A 21643-nucleotide genomic window follows, 5' to 3' on the forward strand; every position below is an offset into this window, starting at 1 on the left:
TTTTGTGGAATAGCACATGATCTATTCCCTTGGAGAATGTGCACTTGAGAAGAATGTGTATTCTGCTGCTTTTGGACAGAACGTTTTGTATCTATTACATTTATTGGGTCTAATGTATCATTTAAGGCCAGTGTTTCCTTATTGATTTGCTGTCTGAATGATCTGCTTGTTGATGTAAGTGGCATGTTAAAGTTCTCTATTGTTATTGTGTTATTGTCAATTTCTCCCTTTATGGCTGTTAATATTTGCTTTATGTATTTAGGTGCTCCTATGTTGGGTGCATATGTATTTACAACTTTTATGTCTTTTTCTTGAATTGATCCCTTGATCATTATATGATGTCCTTCTTTGTCTCTTCTACAGTCTTTGTTTTAAAGTCTGTTTTGTATAATGCAAGTATTACTACCCCAGCTTCCTTTCAATTTACATTTGCATGGACTATCTTTTCCCATACCCTCAGTTTCAGTTTGTGTGTGTCTTTAGATCAAGAGTGAGTCTTGGTCTCTTCTTCAAATCTGAATGATAACCTTGCCAGGTAGATTATTCTTGGTTGTAGGTTTTTCCCTTTCATCACTTTGAATATATCATGCCACTCCCTTCTGGCCTGCAGAATTGTTGCTGAAAAGTCAGCTGATAGTCTTATGGATGTTTCCTTGTATGTTACTAGTTGTTTTTCCTTTACTGCTTTTAATATTCTGTCTTCATCTTTAATTTTTGCTATTTCTAATTACAGTATGTCTTGGTGTATTCTTCTTTGGGTTGATCTTGTTTGGGGCTATGTGTGCTTCCTGACCTTTCCTAGGTCAGGGAAGTTTTCAGCTATTATGTCTTCAAGTATGTTCTCTTCTCCTTTCTTTCTCTATCTTCTCCTTCTGAGACCCCTATCATGTATGCTTTTATGCTTGATGTTGTCCCAGAGGTCTCTCAAACTGTCCTCATTTCTTTTTAGTCTTTTTTGTTGCTTTTGTTCAGCTTGATTGATTTCCATTACTCTGTCTTCCAGTTTGCTGATCCATTCCTCTGTATCATATAATCACTGTTGACTCCTTCTAGGGTATTTTTTATTTCAAAACTGTCAAATACATAATTTGAATGCCTAGGAAAATGATCAGTGTGTAAACTATGTCCTGGGAATGAGGTTGGCACTTTTGAAAGCCTCAATAATCCTTGGTAGACTGGAGTGCTTTAAGCATAAGGAGGAGTTCCAAATAGTTTCTACTCATAATACTTTATTTTATCACCACATTTGAGGTTGCAGCTACAGCTGTTTCCTCTCAGCTTCAGTCTGAACTTCACCTGCTTTGCTTTGCCCTATAAATGAAGCCATGCAAGTATCCAAACCAAGGTACTCAATAAGGGCAAATATCATGTTTGAAGATAATATTCTAGAAAAAAGCAGAGGAAAAAAAATCAGAATCCTTTATGAGAATTCGAAGAGATTTCTTTGTAAAGATTACTTTGAATTACACAAAGTGTGAGTTGTCATGATACATGCTGTGTGTGTGTCACTGATGAGAGGGATGTACAAGGAAACATCATGGCTCAGACACTGAGTGTGATCCAACATCCAGGGAGCTTTGAACAAAACCAATGCTCAGGCCACGATTTATCCATATGTTAACTCACTGTGTTCTGTGGAAAGACTGTGTATACCCTAATTTCCCAGACTACAAAGTGGTAGCAGAAACTAGAAAGAAAACCAAACCGATTAAAGCAGAATTTCACAGGAAGGGGAGGGAAGTAGGGCTCAGGCACTGGAGGTTTAAGGGACTCCAATGTACACTCAAGGTTGAGAACCATCACTTTAGTTCCTTGAAGACAGAGGAACTGTACTTTGCTCAGTTCTGCTCAACTCAGCTCAACTTAGACATTGATTGTGTGCATACTGTGTGTTAGGTCCTAAACCTGGAGCATGGAGCCAGAAACTGTCCTGTCCTCAGGGAGTGTGCGATTGAGCAAGGGGGACAGATGTCATACAAGCAGCCCGTAGGTGTGGCTGGTGCTCTAGAAGGCAGGGAGAGATGTGAGGGGATTCGGCATCAAGGACTTTGACCAAGCTCAGCAGCTCACACATCTTACGGGAGGATGAACAGAAGGTACTGCTGAGAACGTCCCATGTGCACACATGTTCAGTGAATGCATGGAGAGACCCATAGGTCACAAAAATATGTTAAGGAAGATATAAATTGTTAAGAAAGTGCTAGATTATTAATAACATCATTTTGTAATAGTTCATCACCAGTTGTGATTTCCACTCTGCTAGTGACCACAGCAGGGGAGGAGCACATCGTGATGTGATAAGAAATTAGGGTTTGTAATCAGATTTAAAACTTGGCTCCAGCACTTACTAGCTGTTTAATCCTGCAAAAATCACTTGTTTTCTTTAAGCCTCAGATTCCCTAGGTGTGAATAGGTGCATGCAAGGCTGTCTTGCAGAATTTGGCACATGTAGGCAGTTGGTGAATGTTGCATGTTGTTCTCTGTCCTCTACAGAGAAGACAGTGGGCCTGAGTTCCATCCACCCGTGGATACTCTGAACTCACAGCATGAACTTGCAGATGCTCTCTCACTAAAGGACATGAGGGACTTACCTAATATACTTACTGTTTTTCTGGCAACACACTCACGTGTTTTTGCCCTTTGTTTTCAAAATAGAATTTCGCATTAGTTGAACTAAAAGAATTCACCAAAAAATTGGGGTCCTATTGTTTTTCTTGGGGTTAGTAATTTGTAAAGCCCAATAATTCTAAATTTTCTCCATCTCTGGAGTAACCAAGCAGAGCTAGCAATAGTTCAATAAACTGTCCTTACTGTTAGAACCTGAAGTTCTTCCTTTATCATGAAAAAATATAAAGTTGGCTTCTGGTGAAAGAGGTAGCAATGAGGAGATAATTTGTTCACAAACAACTAAAATGATGGAGAAGCCATTATTAACTTACTGTTTAAGAAGCAATGCGAAATACACAAATTTGGGCATCATTAAGTACGTCTGCTCCTCTAAAATAGCATTTAAAACTTTTTCGGCCACATACTCCTTCTCCAGTATGGGCAACAGAAACGGATACCTGGAGTAAAAATAACAAAAGTTATATTGTCAGAGTGGTATTTTTTTTTTTACTGTCATTATGAGCATTAATGATTACATTTTATATATCAAGTTATTAACGTATGTCTATGAATATGCAAACAAGATGTAAATAGTCAGAACTGCCTTGTGTTTTCCCACATAACCGATACTGGGACCAGAGCTATTACATTCAACTTCCTGGATTGAACATCCTGCCCTTTATTGATTTTCTGCTATGTGATGGTCTAGACATTTGGAAGGAGTTACTTTTAGATTTTCTTTGTACTTTTCTTTTCTCTCTTTCACCCTAAACATCAAGTAATTTTATACTATTAAGAAGCAAAATTGCAAAAGTCATTTTACCAAAATAAATCTCCTGAGCATGTATAATGTGTCTTTATTTTAGGTAGACTATTGTTAAACCACATTAGGCAGGATTAGATGTTTGTGAAGTCAGTTAGAGTTGAAATGGGATGAGCATGTAGTAAAGCTCCCGTTAGAAAGTACTTTGACATTTTATGCTTTTATATGATGCTTCTCTATTACTTGCACCACACCTCCTCAAAAGTTCTGTTTATCTCAGCTGATTCTTGAAAGCTGGTCAATTTCCTGTAATTAAATGTTGGTCATTAGTCTTTACATTTTTTTCTCCTAGAAGTTCCTTAGAACTATATAGCCAGAGGACTCCAATATTTATTAAAAAACAGTTTTCCAAAGGCATACAAATTGCTAACATGTACACGAAAAGATGCTCGATGTCACTAATCATCAGGGAAATAAAAAGCAAAACCACAATGAGACATCACCTCACACCTGTTAGAATGGCCGTCATCAGAAAGACAAGTGCTAACAAATGCTGGCGAGAATGTGGAGAAAAGGGAATCCTTGTATGTTGTTGGTGAGAATATAAATTGGGGCAGCCACTATGGAAAACCATATGGATGGTCCTCAGAAAATTAAAAATAGAGCTATCATGTGATCCAGCAATTTTGCTTCCGGGTATATATCCAAAGGAACTGAAATCAGGGTCTTGTAGAGAAATCTGCCCTCCCATGTTCATTGCAGCATTATTAACAGTAGTCAAGATGTGAAAATATCCTGAGTGTCTGTGGATGGATGAGTGGATAAGGAAAACTTGGTGTATACTTAAACCATATATATATAATAGAATATCATTCAGCCACGAGAAGGAAGGAAATCCAGCTGTTTGTGACAACTTGGATGAAACTTGGGGGCATCATGAAAGGTGAAACAGGCAGAGAAAGACAAATACTATGTGACATCACTTATATGTGGAATCTAAAAGAGCTAAACTCATAGAAACGGAGAGTAGAGTGGTGGTTACCAAGGCCTGGAGGTAGAGAGATGGGGAGATGTTGATCAAAAAGCACAAACTTTTGAGTTATAGTATCAGCCAGTTCTGAGGATCTGATGGACAGCATGGAGACTTTAACTAACAAATACTCTATCACATACCTGAATGTTGCTGACAGAGGAGATACTAAATATTCTCACTACAAAAAAGTAAGGGTAGAGGGGGCAGGGTATAGCTCAGTGGTGGAGTGCATGCCTAGCATGCATGAGGTCCTGGGTTCAATCCCCAGTCCCTCCGTTGAAAGTAATAAGTAGACCTAATTACCTCCCCCCTCCCCAAGCAAAAACAAACAAAAAGGAAATGGTAGTCATGTGATGAGATGGTGGTGTTAGCTAGTGCTATGGTGGTAATCATTTTTCCAATATATCAGATCAACACATTTGTTTGTCTTAAAGTGTTATATGCCAACTATGTCTCAGTAGAGCTAGAAAACGTACAGCCCCCACATCAGTGTTCCCTTCATCCTCTACCATCTTAAGGTTAGCAATCTTTATTTTTTCTAGAGGCTTTGTCTTTATCTTTCATGTGTGTAGGGACTCCAAGTGTACAACAGCCATCACTTAACATCACTGTTTTTGTTGGCTACCATGTCACCTTTTCTCGGCTGGTCACATTTATTCTGTGATCCCGATAATCTAGCTTTTATTCTTAGCATCCTGGAGAGGGTGTTATGTTAACTTGGCAGAAAAAGTTTCTTAGCAAATGCAAAAATTCTCGTTTCTCAGATATATCAAAATATCTTCCCCACATATTTTAATCAGTCTTTCAAAATATTTTATCTTTTGGGTTGTTTTTACTTCAGTCATCTTTTTAGGAAAGAAATTATCTTCTCAACACTACAATGCTAAATATTATAATTACTTCTCACTGCCAACTTTTCTATTGTAATACTCTGAATGGCAATTTAGGTTTATGTTTTTACTATATGGTATGCTTCATAACCATATATTATCTTTAAATGGAATAAACTCATTAATTTAATATGCATTGAATTTTTTCTTTTACTAAATTAGATGCAATTTCTTTCTTTTCCTTTACTTTTCGTATTTCAAAACTTCAAAATGAAAAGATGATAATTGACATGCATTGGAAGATTATTTTAAGAGAAAAGATTACTGTAAGAGTTCACTTACTTGGTTGTACAGCCATCAAACATTCCAGTTTTGATGAAATACGGGCAAACGATAGTGGTTTTAATGTTACTTTTTTTTAGTACTCTTAATTCAATGTAGAGAGACTCTGCAAAGCCAAAAGCTGCAAATTTGCTTGCACAATAATCTGAAACAAAGTGAAGAGCTGTTAGTAATAGAATTTGACAAGTTAAGTTCTGGACTATTTTAAAAATTGAAACTCCCTCCCCTTCCTCTGGCTTAATTTTGGGGGCAAAGCATCACTGTTAAAGTCATCTTTGTGGTCACTCTACTCTTACAGCTCCACACTACCTACTCAACAACAAAATGAAAATTATTTCAATTTCTCTTAACTCAAGAAGACTACTGAGCCAATTGGCATATTCTTTTCTCTCTCTCTCTTTTTTTTTTTTTTAAGAGGAGACTACTTCCTCTTACCATTGCCATTTTAAATTGGGAAAAGGGAGGGAATTCTGGCATTGTAAATAGAGCCAAATGTACCAGAGGTTTCCCCTTGGTGCAGGAAGAGTTCTCTGTACCTCGGGAAACTCCTGATTTCTGTAAACTGGGGAGAACAAAGGCACATGGTGAAGTATTTACCTGATAGTCCATTGATGCCAACTATTCCTGCTGTACTTGAGATACAGACTAAGTGACCGTGGTTGGCTTTCATCATGGCAGGAAGGAAGGCCTTATAAGTCTGGAAGGTATGAATACACTGCGTTAGTATTTTATTCATTTATTATTTTATTTGCTCAATAAGTGTTTGATCAGTTTACAGACTCAACAAATATTTAACGTGTTATGACGTGTTAAATTCTGTGACAGTACAAAACAGTCACTGGTACCATGTATTCACTATCCTCAAGGATCTTAAAATTTATTATGTGTTAATCTATAGGACTTGCTTTTCCTTTTACGTAAACTATACCAATGGAATGAAATCAATGTTTTACATTTAGAGTTTGTTAAAAAACAAACATAAAACCTAATTTTTCTGGTATGCTGACCTCTTCCACATAGTTTGCAGGAATTTGTATTAAAATTTAATCACACTCACTTTCTTGGCTTCCCTAAATGAGATCCCCCCTCACCCCAGTGGATTGGCAGAATGGGAAAAACTGCTCAAGGAAAGGTGAGGGATTTCAGTTCAAGGAAAACATGCTCTGGTAAGTAGAAGTACCCTGGAGTTGTCTGCCGTGATTAGATACATTCTTAGCTCTTTTGGTGAAACTGACCCGTTCATCCTCAAGTGAGGTATTAATTCGGTGCTCTGAGAGCCCGCAACAAGGAGAGGTTCCAGCTCCCTTACCCCAGCGCTTTCAGGAAACTTTCTCACTCTTTCTTATCCTGATACTGGGCTCCCTAATCTAACTTCTGTTTGGAAACATTACCCAAAACTTGAAATAAAGTAAAAAGATGATCAAATGGCTTTCAACATGCTAGAGCATTTTCTAATAACCCTGCCTGAGATTTACCTAACTCTCTTAGCAATGTAACTTTTTTTTTTTTTTTACTAATAATTATTAGAACCAGGATGTTTCACAATCCTGTAAAGTTAGATGTTAACATGTAGACAACAAATAGGTGTGACTTTTTTTTTTTTTTTTGGTCTAATAGATAAGATAGTCTCAGAGGTAAGCGCTTAATGAATGATCTTATTTCAGCATTCTTTTTCATTGACTTTATAAATCCAAATTCCTCATATCATCAATTTATCGGCAGCGTTATTCTGCTGGTTCTCTCATAAATTAAATAACACCTTGACATACAATGCTCACCATCTATGAGATTTATGATTTTAACAACGTCAGAATTTTGTGTTAAGAGTTTTGGAAAGTCTGCCAAGATGTGCTTACCTACGAGGACCCGGTAGACCAGAGGGCAGCTACAGGATCAAAGAATATCACCTTTGTTTTTGAGATCTTTTTAGGCCTCACTAACCTTGTCCCAGAACTGTTGAACTGACTGATAAGCTTCTGCGTACATGCAGACAACTGGCCCCTTTTGACATTTCATATCCAAGCATGGTGGCATTTTATATGTCTGTCTCTTGTGGTTACATCTTCATTTTTCAGACATTAAAAATTAAAAAGTATTGTTGGATCAGTCATGACTGCAGGCTAGATGGAAGTAGCAAGAGCTGGCTGTTGTCTTTCAGCACATGTAAAAAAAATCCAACCTGAGCCCCAGAGGGCACCTGCAGGGCGATCTTCTGGTCGACCCTGTGGGAGTTCAGCTCTGGGAACCTGGTATGGATGTTTAGCTGTGGTGTCACTATGGGGGTCTGAAAGTTTATAAAACTCTCAAGAAGGTGACGTGGGGTAATAGAGATGAAGTTGCGTGTCAGTGTGACTTTTGATAAGGAATTTCAGGGGTTGAGGCAGTGAAAATCCCCAGGTTATGGTATGAGGAAGTTGTGACCTCTAGCTGTCTGGCATCTGGCTGAACATGGGTGAAATTAAATGGTGATTGGCACAAGCAGTTATCTACTCACAGAGATCTAACCAGTTGCAGGAGTTCAGTTTTGTTTTTTTTTTCTTTTACCCCTACAAGGGTTTTTAATTTTTTCAAATGTATCTGTAAGAGTATTTGCTTTTGAACCGGGGCTAAAGTTGCTACCATTTTTCTGTGTTTCCAATGGAGAAAAGTGTTCCTTCACAGAAGGAAAGTGACTGTTTCAAGGGTCTGTTTGTGTTTCGAGCCCTACGTATCAGTGAAAGGCTTGTTAAAGGACATTCTAGAAGATGAATTTATCATAAAAACCCATTATTTGTTCTCACTATATAGAGATCCACCATTAAAGGGAAGAAAAAGGAATGCAAATAAGTGTTGAGTGAGCGGTTAGCCATCAAAGATGTATGAAGGAAACTCTGGGAAAGCGTTTTCAACCAGGGAGCTCAATAGAGAATTACACGTGGGTCCAGGTTTACACATCACTCATAACAAGGCAAATCTGAACTGATGAGACTTGTTTGATAAATAGACCTGTTTTCACAGGTCTATTTATCACATGTGGGATGTAATACAAACAAACATCAGATTTGCTTGACTTCATTTTATAAATTTTTTCACCCTGGTTATGGGTCAGATAAGTTATCATTGTTTCCACAAAATATTTCAGGTTATGAAGAAGGCAAATATATGCTCAGTTAAATTGAATTACAACAAATAATGGTTTTATTGTTTTTTTTAAAAAAGGAAAACTGGCGTTTTTGGAATTCAGACAGGTTTGCCAGTTCTTTGGACTTAGTTCTTCCACCTGCCCTGTCTTTTACAATTTTTTAACGTTATCTTTTCAACAACCCGTTAATGTCATCATTGATTGTTTTACTCTGAGGTGTCAATTTAAATGAGTTCAAGACTTCAGAATGATATTAAGTTGAGTAAATTTGTGAGAGGTCTTTGGTACCCCAGAAAATTTTAAAAGAAATTAGAATTCATGGAGCCAAGTTATGGAGTTACCTAGCACAGTGTGGCTTGTTTTTTAAAGATTGAATTGAGAAGTTAAGTTCAATGTGGCACAAACCTTATCTTCTAATATGACAATAAGGTTAAGTATATTTTAAAGTTATGGTTGAAAGCTAGAAATGATACTGCTATATGGCTATATGTATATTTTATATGTTTAATTCATACCATATTAATATGCATTTAAGTTAATAAGCAAAATAATTGTACGTATCATAAAGATGAGAGGCTTGGTAGCTTTAAATTGGCCGTAAGATATTCAGTCTGCTGTAAATAAGCGGTGTTAAAAGGCATTTCTTTGCCCTATGTAATCTGCCCGGAGAGTGGGGGTTCTTACATTGTCAGATTAATCTGCGCCCTTTAGCTAACTTTTGTCATGCTATTGAATTGTTTAAAACAAAGAACAAAAACTTGTCACATCTGAAATCTCTGAAGTCCCAACAGGGGTGCTAGGAACAGTGAGGTATATTTGGCATGTTCTTCATTAGCTTAGCCCTACTTTAGGATCTGTCTTGAGAAAACATGGGGAAACACTGTTGAGTCAAAAAAAAAAGCAGCTCAATCTTTCTCAAGTAAATATATTAACACAAATATGTTTCCTCAGAGGTTGCACACCTGTGTGGGTGGTGAGAAGGGCTCTGGGGATTGGCCAGCGCTCTCAGTGCAGTAGGGAACCAAGTCTGTCTGAAATAGTCATGTGTTAACACCGCAACAGAGGTCTCTCTTTTCTTCAGCTGATATTTTTGGCTAGTGAAATAAAGTAATCACATCCGTTCAGTTTTGTCATCAGTAGGAAAGTTCTGGACTCCCCTCATCTTGCCCGAGGGCTCTGGTGTCAGGTGGAAGACACAGCACAGCAGGGCACTGAAAGTCACGCTGGAAGGGCTGCTTCAAGAAGCCGGCTTGTTGGTGCAGGCTCTCCCGGGGGCTGGCATTGCCGCTGTGACGAGATCCCTGCGAGGCCACCCAGGGCTTAGCCAGGCCCCCTGGCCCCTTCAGTCCAGAAGTAGTTGACAATATGGCTTGGACAAATATGCGGAATGAAATTTACTTAGTCTAACCCGCATGTATCCAGACAGTCACATCGTTTTATAGGTAGCCTGAGAGATGTTAATTGCCCTTGTGCACAAACCTACTTTGGGCAACAGGCAGAGTCTATTACACTGACCGTTTCTGAGTCCTCCCTCTTTCATGGCCACGTATTTATTTTCATGCGTTCAATACGAACCAGTCTTTTTAAAAACATCAGGGTATAATCGAGGAGATGGGTAGTGCAGCTAGAACACAGGTGTGTCATATTTAAGATGGTTTCATTTAGTCCGGTATGACAAGCCCACTTTTTTAGGGACAACGATTATATTTCATACGCAGAACCAATGCCTACTGAGCTGCCTTTCCAGGAAGCTGGACTGACACCTGTTCCATGGCCTTCAGAGCCCCTCCCAGCCTCATTGGTATTAAGGAAGGCCACTTCCTGGCAGGCCAGGGACCTTGGCAGGTTTGGGAGACCTCAAGAAAAAGAAATTCTGCCATAATGAAAAATACCGCAGGCAAAACTTGGTGGAGGCATTTCTTGGTTTTTGTTCCCTAGCCTTGGATAACGCCAGCTGACAAGAGCAGTAAAAGCAAGCAAACAAGCCAAGAAGCCTTTGGGCTTTTATGGAGGTGCACGTAGGCGCCTTCCATAATCTTCAGGTGGAAGTTAATTCTCTGATTCTACTGTCTCTCTGATGAGCTGGGGGCATTCCACAAGAAGACTGTGTGTGTCTATTAATAATACCTTTTACTTACCTTGTATTCTAACTCTGTAAATGAACCAAACCAAATAGAATAGTAAACATGGTGTAAAGGTACAAATTCAGAGACTGCACTAGAACTGGGGATGCCCCGGAACCACTGCATGAGAGTCAGGAGAAAGAAAACTCCCGTCAGAAGGACAGCTTGTGCAAGGACCCTCATCTGGAAAGAGCCTGATGAGCTCTGGGGTCCTGTCAGGACCCGTGGAGAACAGGACACCAGCAGAAAGTAGAGAAAGTGAGAGGCAGGGGGCAGGTGAGTGAGGACGTTAGCACTTCACGTAGGGGCTTACCGGCCACGATAGGTGATTGTGTGCTAGTCTAAGTGCATGCGAATCCTCTGAACACTTCTGAGTAGGAGAGTGAGATGATTTAGTTAGTTGTTTCAAAGATCCCTCTGCTCCTGTATGAAGACAGGTGGAAGGTGCCAGCACTGAGAATGGAAAGCCATGATGAGCTGCATTTGAGAGGGGACGTCAGCTTGGACCAGAGGCTGGCAGCGGGGAAGGAGAGGAATGAGTGTACTTGAGCATGTTATATAGGAAGAGCCGGGGAGTTGCACATAAGGGAAGGGGGAGAATGCGGGCTGGCTTCTAGGTTTGTGATGTGATTAGAAATGGGTGCAACGTGGCTCTGTTTGCCAACATGGTATTTCCCCTTCCCCAAGGAAGTTTTGGGGTGAGCTGGGAGGGGGAAAATCGGTGATTTTTGTATATGTTTATGAAATACTGTTGGATGTCAAGCACTGTGCTAGATGCTCAATAAATATTGGTTGAAAAAGGTTTGTTGGGCTCCAATCGGGATTCCCAAAAGAAGATTGAGAAAGTAGTTCTGAGGACCTCAGAGAGTGGGTGTAGAAGCAGGGAGTGGAAAGGAGGAGGAGCCTCAGTACGTACGGCAAGCCCATCCCAAGGGCCTGTCCTCAGAGCCCCAGAGGACAGGCTCATGCCCACCTGTGCCTCATGCGCCCCGTCACCCCGTCCCTGCTAATCCCCTTCTAGCTTCAAGTGTAAGCCCTCCCAGCGGAGAGTCCCCTGGGAGCTCAAGTTTCCTTTGGCCTCCTGTCCGTTTTCTGGAGTTGCTTTATCCAAGACAGTAGCCTCTAGGCTTATGTGGCTATTTAAATATAGATTCAAATGAGTTAAATTACATAAAGTTAAGAATTTGGTTCTTCGGTCCCACTAACCACAAGTGCTCAATGGCCACGAGCGGCCAGTGGCTGCCATACTGGGAGGCACAGAAAAAGGGCATTTCCGTCATCACAGACAGTTCTAGTGGCCAGCCCTGGTCTGGACGCTTCAGCCCTCAAGAGACACACTCCTGAGTTATAGATTTACTCATTCTTTTGCTGTAAAGAGTCTTTCCCTTCTCTCTTGCTTCTTCCTTCTATAATCTAGGACCATCCCTTGGGTAAGTCATTTAAGCCCTTTGAGCCTCTGTTTCCTTATTTGTAAAATAGTAATAAAATGGCATTATGGCTACCACATGCAGGAAAAGAGCTTAGAGTCGTACTTGGCATACAGTAAGAACTCAGTAAGTGTTGATAATGATTCCTCCTGCTATTGTTTCCTTTTTTATGATACCCAGTTGTGCAAGGACATAAACCACCACTCTGAAAATAGCCCCCCTCTCTCAAGCACCTCTTTTACTCATGAACAAAATTAAATCTTTCTTGTGTAATGGCTGCCATGTTCTGCTTGAATTTTGGTAGGAAGATTTCTAGCAACCTACTGAGTCTTGGGACCAAACTGGAGAGGGTAGAGGGAAGAGCCTTGCCCTGAGAACGTGGAGCAGGGTGAGAACAGGGGAACAGAGCCGAAGGAGTGGGAAGGTCACACCGGGCAGGATGAGGGTCTATTCAGTCTGTCAGTGGAAACTCACAGATGGTATATTGACACATGCATGGCTGACAGGTAGTTTTCAGAAATACATGAAGTTTTCATATTCATCAACAAAAGAAAATGAAAAAGAAAGAAGACTTACCCAGACGTGAGACAGGGCATTTACAAGAAACGATCTTTCCACCATGTCATCTGGAGTATTGAGGAACAGCTTTCCCGTTACCACCCCGGCGTTGTTAATGAGAATGGTCACATCGCCCACTTCCTTTTTAACCTGGGCAGAAGTGGGACAGACATCACTTCACTGGGGATGTTACATTTTGATATTTATTTTTCCAGATCATCATTTTTTTCTCATTTTATTCAGGTGGTTTCTTTAAACCTAGGTATTTTATCTTGTGCATAGAAATTCAGCAATTTTAAAGTAACTTTTTATTGATTATATAAAAAAGAACACACATTGACTTGCCAGTTTTCCTTAAAGGATTTTAATTTTTTGTGTGGAGATGACCTAATTCTGCAGTGTGTTTTCCCTGTCTTCTCTTTCTGGGATGCCATTGCCCTGTCTTGCTGGAGACAAATGCCAAGGGTGACATCAGGTTCTGTCTCCCTGAGTGCCTCTCAGTGTCTTCCTTTGGATGGCAGTTGGGTCTCCCTCCAGCCTAGTGTGTGTGACAGTCTCTCTGTAGGTGACTCCTCTGTGACCATGTGCAGGAGCATATCCTGTCCCTCTGGGATGTGGCCAGGGCTGGACACCAAGACATTCCAAACATGGGTGTGTTTGATCTGCTGCCCAGAGGCCTCTGTGAGCCTGTGACCTCTGCCCAGAGGACCTTCCCAAATCTAGTTATTGTCTGTGGCTGATGTTTCTCTGGTGTTTCCATAGCTGCTGCTGCATCCTGAGGGCTTCCCTTCACCCTTCCCTTCTCAGCTGCCTGCCTCACCTGCTTGCAGAGTCCAGAGTATACTACCTGCTCTGTCCAGGGGAAAGCGTGCTTCAGGAGAGGCTACAGGGGCTGCTCTTCTCTCTTTTACCATTTCGTCTTAAATTATGGCTTTGTAAGTGACATTGATAAAGCTGACCCAGGGGCAAAGCACGATTCATGTTCAAACAATGATTTTTTTTTTTTTTTGCCCTGAACTGGATCTTTTGTTGCTGTTACAACAATTTGTTTTGTTTCCAAATAGGAAGCACTACCTGCCTTGACTTAATTTTCTCATTCCTGGTTTGTGCACTACTGTGTGCTGAGCCTTCCAGGTAATATGGTGGGGACATCTGAGGTGTGTGTTGCTCCTGACGTGGCTAAGTTGAACAGGCTATGAAAGGGAGGGTTACTATTGCTGAGCTGATGTTGGGTTGAGCAATGAGAGACTCTCCACTTTGGAAAGAGGAACGATGTGGGCAGACATCCAGGAGATGGAAGAACATCCCATTGGCTTGATGAGGGAATCAGCGTGAGTAGGTGCTTGACCTCAGACGAACTTGGGGAAGGAACATGAGCCTAAGAAGGAGGGAGACTCTGGTGTAAGACATTCTTGAATATTTCAGAAAACCTAATGGTCACTGTCATCCCATCCAAGAAGATCCTTGAGTCTTAGGGACCTCAGAGCTAAGAGGGGCTTTATCCAGGTAATGGGATTTAATTTTCATTGCAACTGAGAGTTTAGGAAAGCATTCTCATCCCATGTTATAGATGAGGAAACAGAGGTTCTGAGAAGTTAAGATTTTGCCAAAAGTCCCACAGCTTTTGAAGGGAATAACTGATTCACAGCCAATTTGGATTCCCACACAAAGGAGCAAAAGCTCTTTTCACCTGAATTTTCTGCTCTGTAGCTGAAATGATTATTGCTGTAACAGACAAATCTCTCCTGTGTGAACACGCACACACACACACATTAAAAAATATTAATAACTGACTGGAACTGGATTATTGGGAATAAAGTGTGAACCTGGTTATCCTAACAAAAATAATTTATTTGTGTGCTGGATTTCTACGGTGGAGATGAGAAGGTGACCTCAGTCTAATTTGGGGCATTTAATTACTGAAGTCCTTTAGAATGCTGGTACTGCCGTTCAACCCTCCTACAAATTTCAGGGAATTAGGTAAAGCCTCTGGTTTGTTGAAATTCTGGTAGAAGAGTCTAACGCTAGTATTTGGGTTTCTTGGGAGGCAATAAGTAATTGAAATTAAACAGAAGAGCAGATAAAATAGTTGACTTAGAAGAATTCTATTTATAGGACTGTGAGAAAAGAAGACAAGGCTAAGATATATTCAAATGGGGAAAAGATCATTGTTGGTTAACATTTTTAGCCTGGTTTTCTACTAGACAGCAAGAAAATTGTAAACAAGGAGAGACTGGTTGAGCGCACTGGGGATTCCAGTGCTCTTGGTGGGAGGAGGAGGATGTGAGGGGTCTTTTCGCCGCTGACACGTTTGTTGGTCACTGTTGGGGATGCCCCACCCCCGTGCTGGGTGGGTGGAGTGCTCCCTCCTCCTCAGTTTCCTCACTTGTAAACGGGATGATAATAATGCTACTCTCCCACGTGGGCTGTGCTGTGTCGACGGAATGAGCTGTCATGTGCATGAAGTGCTTGGAACAGCAGCTGCTGTAATACGGTGTTCTGTCGGGTTCTGTCTTCACCCAGTTTTGAGGTCCTGGCTAGAGGCCTGTCACTTTCCCTTCTTGATCAGTTGATTAAGTTCACACCCAAAGCATCTCCCTTACTGGGTTCTCACACTGTAGGCTGCTGTACCTTTGTCCTAATTGCCCCAGGGCCAGGTGCCAGATGGCCAGGGACCGCCTCTGTGCTCCAGATCCTCCTGAAATGGTCAGTCCTAAGCCTGCTGGCCCTGCCTCACCTGTTCCTACTTGTAGAAACCACAGGAAAGGCACTTGTCCTCATCTGCCCCTCTTCCCCACCTCCTGACCTGCCTGGTGTTTCTCTCGGTGGCCCTGTGTGGCATGGAGTGCTGTGTTCTCAGGAACCTGTGAGTCGAACAAACCCGTGGCACTCTTTCTAGTTTCTCTCTCTTGATCTGCATGTTTGGCTTCACCACACCTCACCCAAGGCATATGGGTAAAACACCGCTCAGAATCTTGACCATTGTTGTTAGAGGACATGGTAACTACACAATAAATAGCTGTTGTTATTAATACCTCTATCCATACTTAGTGTGAAATTAGAACGAATGTAAGTAGGCTAAATCTAAGAGGAAGTTTAGTCTAGAAACATCCTAAATGCTTTTGCCCTGTCCTCCGTACTTTCCACCATCAGCGCAGGATGACAGTGGATGTCCCTTGGAGCCACACAACACAGACAGTTAAGTGCAAGCCGGACGTCATCTTGAAGACCGTCTAGTCCAGTCTTTCCATTTTACTGATAAAGACCTGGGGCCCTGGCGAGGACAGGGAGCTAAGTGGAATTTGCACAACCAGTGAGCAGCAGGGCAAGGGTAAGTCCTCGTTTCTACTGACCTCTGAAGGCAAATGAGTCACAGAAAAGAGGGGTGGGCAACAACTCAAAAGGCTCATGCAGTTCCCATCGGTGTAGTTCTCTTTCGTTTCGGTGTAGTTCTCTGCGGAGGCTACAAGGCCTGGTTTCTGACATGCAGAATCAAGCAAGAGGCACACAGAGATCTGGGAAGAAGTTTGTGACAAACGTCTCTAGTAAAAACACCTACTAGATGCAGTGTTTTTCTCGGACACAGAAGCCAAGGAGAATACCAATCAGCTTACCTGGTCAGCAACTCTGTAGATCTCTTGCCTATTGCTACAATCACACGTGTAGGCAAATGCTTTTACACCCTCCTTCTCTTTGACCATTCTACATGTTTCCATGTTGCCTTCTTCATTAATGTCCCATAGAACTAAAATGGCTCCAAGACTGGCAAATTTTATGGCCATCAGCCTCCCGAGTCCACTTCCGGCTCCTGTTATAAGGACAATCTCTCCAGCAACATCCTTCTTCTTCTTGGGAATTATCTTGTAAAATAAAGATTCTAAAAAATAGTATAGAAATTTTCCCAAAAATACGGAGGTGTGCCAAATCATATCCATGTTGATTCACTGAATAAAGGAATGTCCTAATAAGGAAAAAGGTAACTGATAAATTCATTGAATTATCACAACAATTGCACACATAATGTAGTTGGTCCGAGGGAACTTCTTTTTGAAACATTAATTCTCCAAAATACATATTTCTGCAACAACCGCTACAATCAATGACTTCTTACATTATGTAAATAATGGGTATGAAAGTATTTTATGTCAACTAGAATCTTTCCAACTTATAGGGCACTTTCCTAAATGTAATCTAATTTGACCTACAGGTGGATCACAGATTACTAGGAGAGCTTCATAGTCAAAGGCATAAGGTCTTTGAGTATTGGCTTGCCCAGTATTATGTGACTTGTAAATCAAGGCTTTTGATTCTCAGTCTGGTCATTTTTCTATTATGTGAACTCGATTAATGATCTCACATCTAATAAAAATTTGCTTTTCATTAGGAAGTTGTCCAGTAATATAGAAACAGTATTTATTGTAACACACATAAAGGCTTTTTATGTTCTCACCTGATCTTTAAAATATCCCTCTGAGAGAGTCAAATCAGGAACAATGATTCCTAGTTTACAGTGAGGACCTGAGATAAAAAAAGATTCGGTAGATTTATTCCAGGTCACATGGCCAGCGAATAAAATGGGAAACATCAGGAACATGGACAGGGGTCCCTGAATGTCCAGGCCTTTACCATTGGAACAGGCTTCTCCTGGAGCTAATATGTCGTTTTCTCAGACTCACCCAAAGTCAGCCAAGTGAGAAAAAGTGGAAAAGAAGAGACATTGGAGATGATAACAGAATGACCTCATACCCCTCTTTGGGAAATGGCACTAAGCTGTGCTCAGAGAAACCGGCTCTCAGCAGCGGGCACCTAATATTTTCTCCTGAGTGGGCAAAGGGCCTAGATCTTACCTGCAGAAACACGGCACTCCAGCAGTGCAAGGGTCCTTCCAGGGGACGGAGCGTCAGCGCTCAGGTCAGTGTCATGAAGCCGTCTCTTAAGTGAGTTTTGGCTTTATGCGTCCTCCCACACTTTCTGCTGTCTCTATAGGCGTCAGAAATAGCAGTGTCACCTGTGAGAATGTGTTTGCATTTCATCCATATTATCATTTTGGCAAAGGGTCACATACATCTGAAACTTTCAACTCCCACGGTGGCCTGGAGGGAAGGAGTGTCCTGTGAAGGTACATGTGTGTTTATCATGATTTGGAGGTGTCAGCCCTCCCGTGGGTGTCCTAGAATCTTCTAGCTCAATTGGGAAAATTGAAATAGTTACCAACCTATCTCAACAACCTGATGATCAGGATACATTATTTTCCCCAAGTTTTTATTGTGAAAAAATTTCCAACACTCATAAAACTGAAGCATAGGTAAGTGTTCCAAGAGCCTACACGCAGACAATTTTAACATTACCGTATTTGCTTTGTGTCCCCTCCACTCTTTGGGCGATCATTTCAGTGTCAGTTGCAGATACGACCTTTAACTGCAATTACCCAGCACTCATCTCCTAAGAAGGAAGCTATCCTATAAAATCATAATATAATGATTATACCTCACAAAATTAATGTTAATTCTGCAATGTCATCTAACGTTCATGTGTATTTAAATTTCCCCACTTGTCCCAAAGATCCACTTAAGTTTTTTATATGCATTCAATAACTTTCTTCCCAGGATAGCTCTCATCATCTCAGACGTTTTTGAAAAATATATATGTCACTGACTTTTTGAAACGTCTAGGCCAGGTGTCTTATAGAATGCCCTATAATTCTCTATTTGTCTGATTTTCCTCATGGTGTCATTTTACTTGACCTCCATCCCCTGTATGTTTTTTTGAACTCTAAGTTAGATTGAGAGCCTTGATTATGTTCAGATTAAACATTTTTGGCAAGAAAACATCCTGCGTGCTGTTGAACACTTCCTACTGCAGCCTGCCGCAGTGTCTGGTGTCAAGCTGGTCCACGGTCAGTGATGCTAATTCAGTCCCCAGGAGAAAGCGGCACCGCAAGCTTTCCCCGCTGAAAAGGCATATTTCCTCTTTACAGTTCCTGAGAGGGTGGTCTGTGGGATGGCATCCAGGCACCTTGGGACTATATTGCTTCCCACAACCTTTTACCTAATGCTTTTTAAAAATACGTAGATCTTAACTTTTAGAGCAGTTTTAGGTTCATACCAAAATTGAGCAGAAAACAGTTTCCACAGACTCCTGCACACCACGTCCCCCGCTGTCAACATTTGCAGCACGCACTGCGTGTGTCACACCTGCTGCACCTACCCTGACATGTCATGTCAAGTTCATAGTTTATGTTAGGGTTCATTCTATTCTGGGGTTTTGACAGATGTATAATGACAAGTATCCACTATTAACAGTACCATCCAGAGCAGTTTTTCTGTCCTAAAAATCCTCTGTGTTCCACCTGTTCAGCCCTCCCTCCTCCAACTCCTGGTGGCCCCTGGTCTTGTTACTGTGTTCGTAGCTTTGCCTTTTCCAGAATGTTGTAGAGTAGGGATCATGTCGTAGTCTGTGGTCTTTTTGGATTGGCTTCTTTTACTTAGTAATATGTATTTGTTTCCTCCTGTTTTCAATGGCTTGAGAGCACATTTCTCTTTATTGCTGAATAGTATTCCAGTGTCTGGATGTACCACAGTCTATTTATCCATTCACGCACTGAAGGACATCTTACTTGCATCTTAGTTGGCAAATATGAGTGAAACTGCTAAAAACATCTGTGTGTAGGATTTTTTTTTGTTTGTGTGTGTGGACATAGAAGTTTTCAGCTCCTCTCAGTAAATACCAAGGAGCAATGGTCTGCTGGATTAGTGAAATGAGCATCTCGTTACTTCATTAGACAGTTACATTTTTCCATTTATGAATAGTTTAAATACACCTAATATATCTAATATTGACATCATTTTTGTATGAGTAAATAATTGTTAAGTGTTACAGAATGATGATTTTTTAATTCCGTCATTCCTTCTACATCGTTAGCTAGCTTTCTTCCATCAAGATCTGTCTTTACTTGGTTTCTCTAAAATACAGTACCTCCTGGGAATGCTTACCTATTTCTCTTTAGTTACCGATTTTCTAAGTAAGGAGTTGGTTTATTAAGATGCCTCATAAAGAGGCTGTTTTGGAGTTCTTGCTTTTTTTTGACTGAACTATTTATTGAGATAATGGTAGAGTCACATGCACTTGATATAAATAATACTGAGAGATTCCTGTGTACCCTTTACTGAGTTTCTTACAGTGTAAACTGCAGTACAGTAACATAACTGAGATACTGACATTAATGCAATATACCTCATCTTACTCAGATTCCCCTAATTTTGTTTGTACTCATTTGTGTGTGTGCTTGTGTATTTAGTCTTATACAGTTTTCTCACATGTATTTACACCACAGCCAAGACACTCACTACAAGGATCCCTTGAATTGCCCTCTTGTGTACACACTCCCCACAACCCCACACTGTCGGTGTCACGATATCATGTACACATACACGCCATATGCGGAGAGAGCTGATGGCTACTCTGTTTATTGATTTTTATAAAAGGGTTTATATAGGACATGCATGATGCCTCACATACCATCTAAGTTATAACAGTGTTAATAATCTTAAGCCATTTAGGTTCCCAGGCTCCTGCAGTAAGCACAGGATGTTACATGATCAAGGACAGATTGTTTTAAAGTTCGTCACAAAACTTCATTAAGTAGGCCATCTCTGATCCAGCCAGCCGTGCCTGTCTTAGGTTGTCCTCCTCTGAGGATCTTACCCGTCACTGGCTCTCCAGCCGTCCGTACTGGACACATTAAATAGGCCATCTCTTATCCAGCCGGCTACGTGACATTTCTCACAGCTTGTTTATCAGTTTAGCCCATGGATTATTCTCTAGAGCCTTCAGGCGGGGGTCTACACACACCCCGTCATCTCTTCCCGACCCCTACCCCCGCCAGTCACAAACCTGTTCTCCATTTTTAGAATGCTGTCATTTCAAAAATATCGTATCAAGGAAGTCATACGGTATGTGACTTTTGGGGACTGTGTCTTTTTTCTAACTCAGCATAATTACCTAGTGCTTCAAGTTGTCACATGTATCAATAATTCATGCTCTCTTATTTTGGGGGATTATTTGGAATGCATACCTTTTCATTGATTAAATGCACTTAAATTAACTAAACTCATTATTATTTTTGGTGCTGAAGCTGTCATAATTTTGATATGTGGAATCACCTTCCAACTGGTGCCTGAACATTTTTTATACAGTCCTTTCATTTTAAAACAATCAGTTTATTTATTAAATTATGCCATTATTACCAAAAAGTGCATGTCATAAATGTACGGTTCAGTGGAACTTCAGAAATGACACAAAGTTGAGATCAGGAGAATGAAAATGACCGGCCCTCCAAAATCCTTTGTGTGCCCCCTTCCAGTCACTATTCCCCCCTACACAACTGGCCTGACACCACAGATTAGTTTTGGCTGTTTTGGGACTTGATGTAAGTGGAATTTCACAGCATGTGTTTTTTTTGTTGTTCTATCTTTTGTTGCTCAGCATTGTGTTCATGAAGTTCATGTTGCATGTAGTGGTTGTTTGTTCATTTTCATTGCAGTATAATATTCAATTGGGTTAATGTACCATTGTGCTATCGATGGACACTTCAGTTACTACTAGGTTTGGATACTACAAACAATACTATGAACATTCTTATATGCATCTTTTGGTGCACATAAATATAAATTTCTGTTGGATAAAAACCAGGAATGGAATTGCTAGATCAAAGAGCATGTATATCTTTGGGTTTAGGAAATAGTACCAAAGGGTTTTAGAAGGAAATTGTACCAATTTAGACATTTGTCAGCAGTGGATGAGAGTTCCAGCTGCCCCATATCCTGACAACCACTTGGCA

The 21643-nt window shown here is 40.7% G+C and overlaps 1 protein-coding gene across 1 annotated transcript; it reads right to left on the minus strand.

Annotated features, from left to right (window-relative positions):
* Positions 1-1258: 1258 nt before the first annotated feature.
* Positions 1259-16739, minus strand: LOC105097073 (short-chain dehydrogenase/reductase family 16C member 6). Its single transcript, XM_031441596.2, has 6 exons — positions 16419-16739; positions 12823-12954; positions 6173-6272; positions 5576-5720; positions 2940-3065; positions 1259-1385 (listed from the first exon to the last, which is right to left on the minus strand). Exons 1-6 carry the CDS (start codon positions 16737-16739, stop codon positions 1259-1261), a joined length of 951 nt encoding a protein of 316 aa, XP_031297456.1.
* Positions 16740-21643: the final 4904 nt, after the last annotated feature.

This window comes from Camelus dromedarius, chromosome 30 (genome assembly GCF_036321535.1).
Source record: "Camelus dromedarius isolate mCamDro1 chromosome 30, mCamDro1.pat, whole genome shotgun sequence".
Lineage (NCBI taxonomy): Eukaryota > Metazoa > Chordata > Mammalia > Artiodactyla > Camelidae > Camelus > Camelus dromedarius.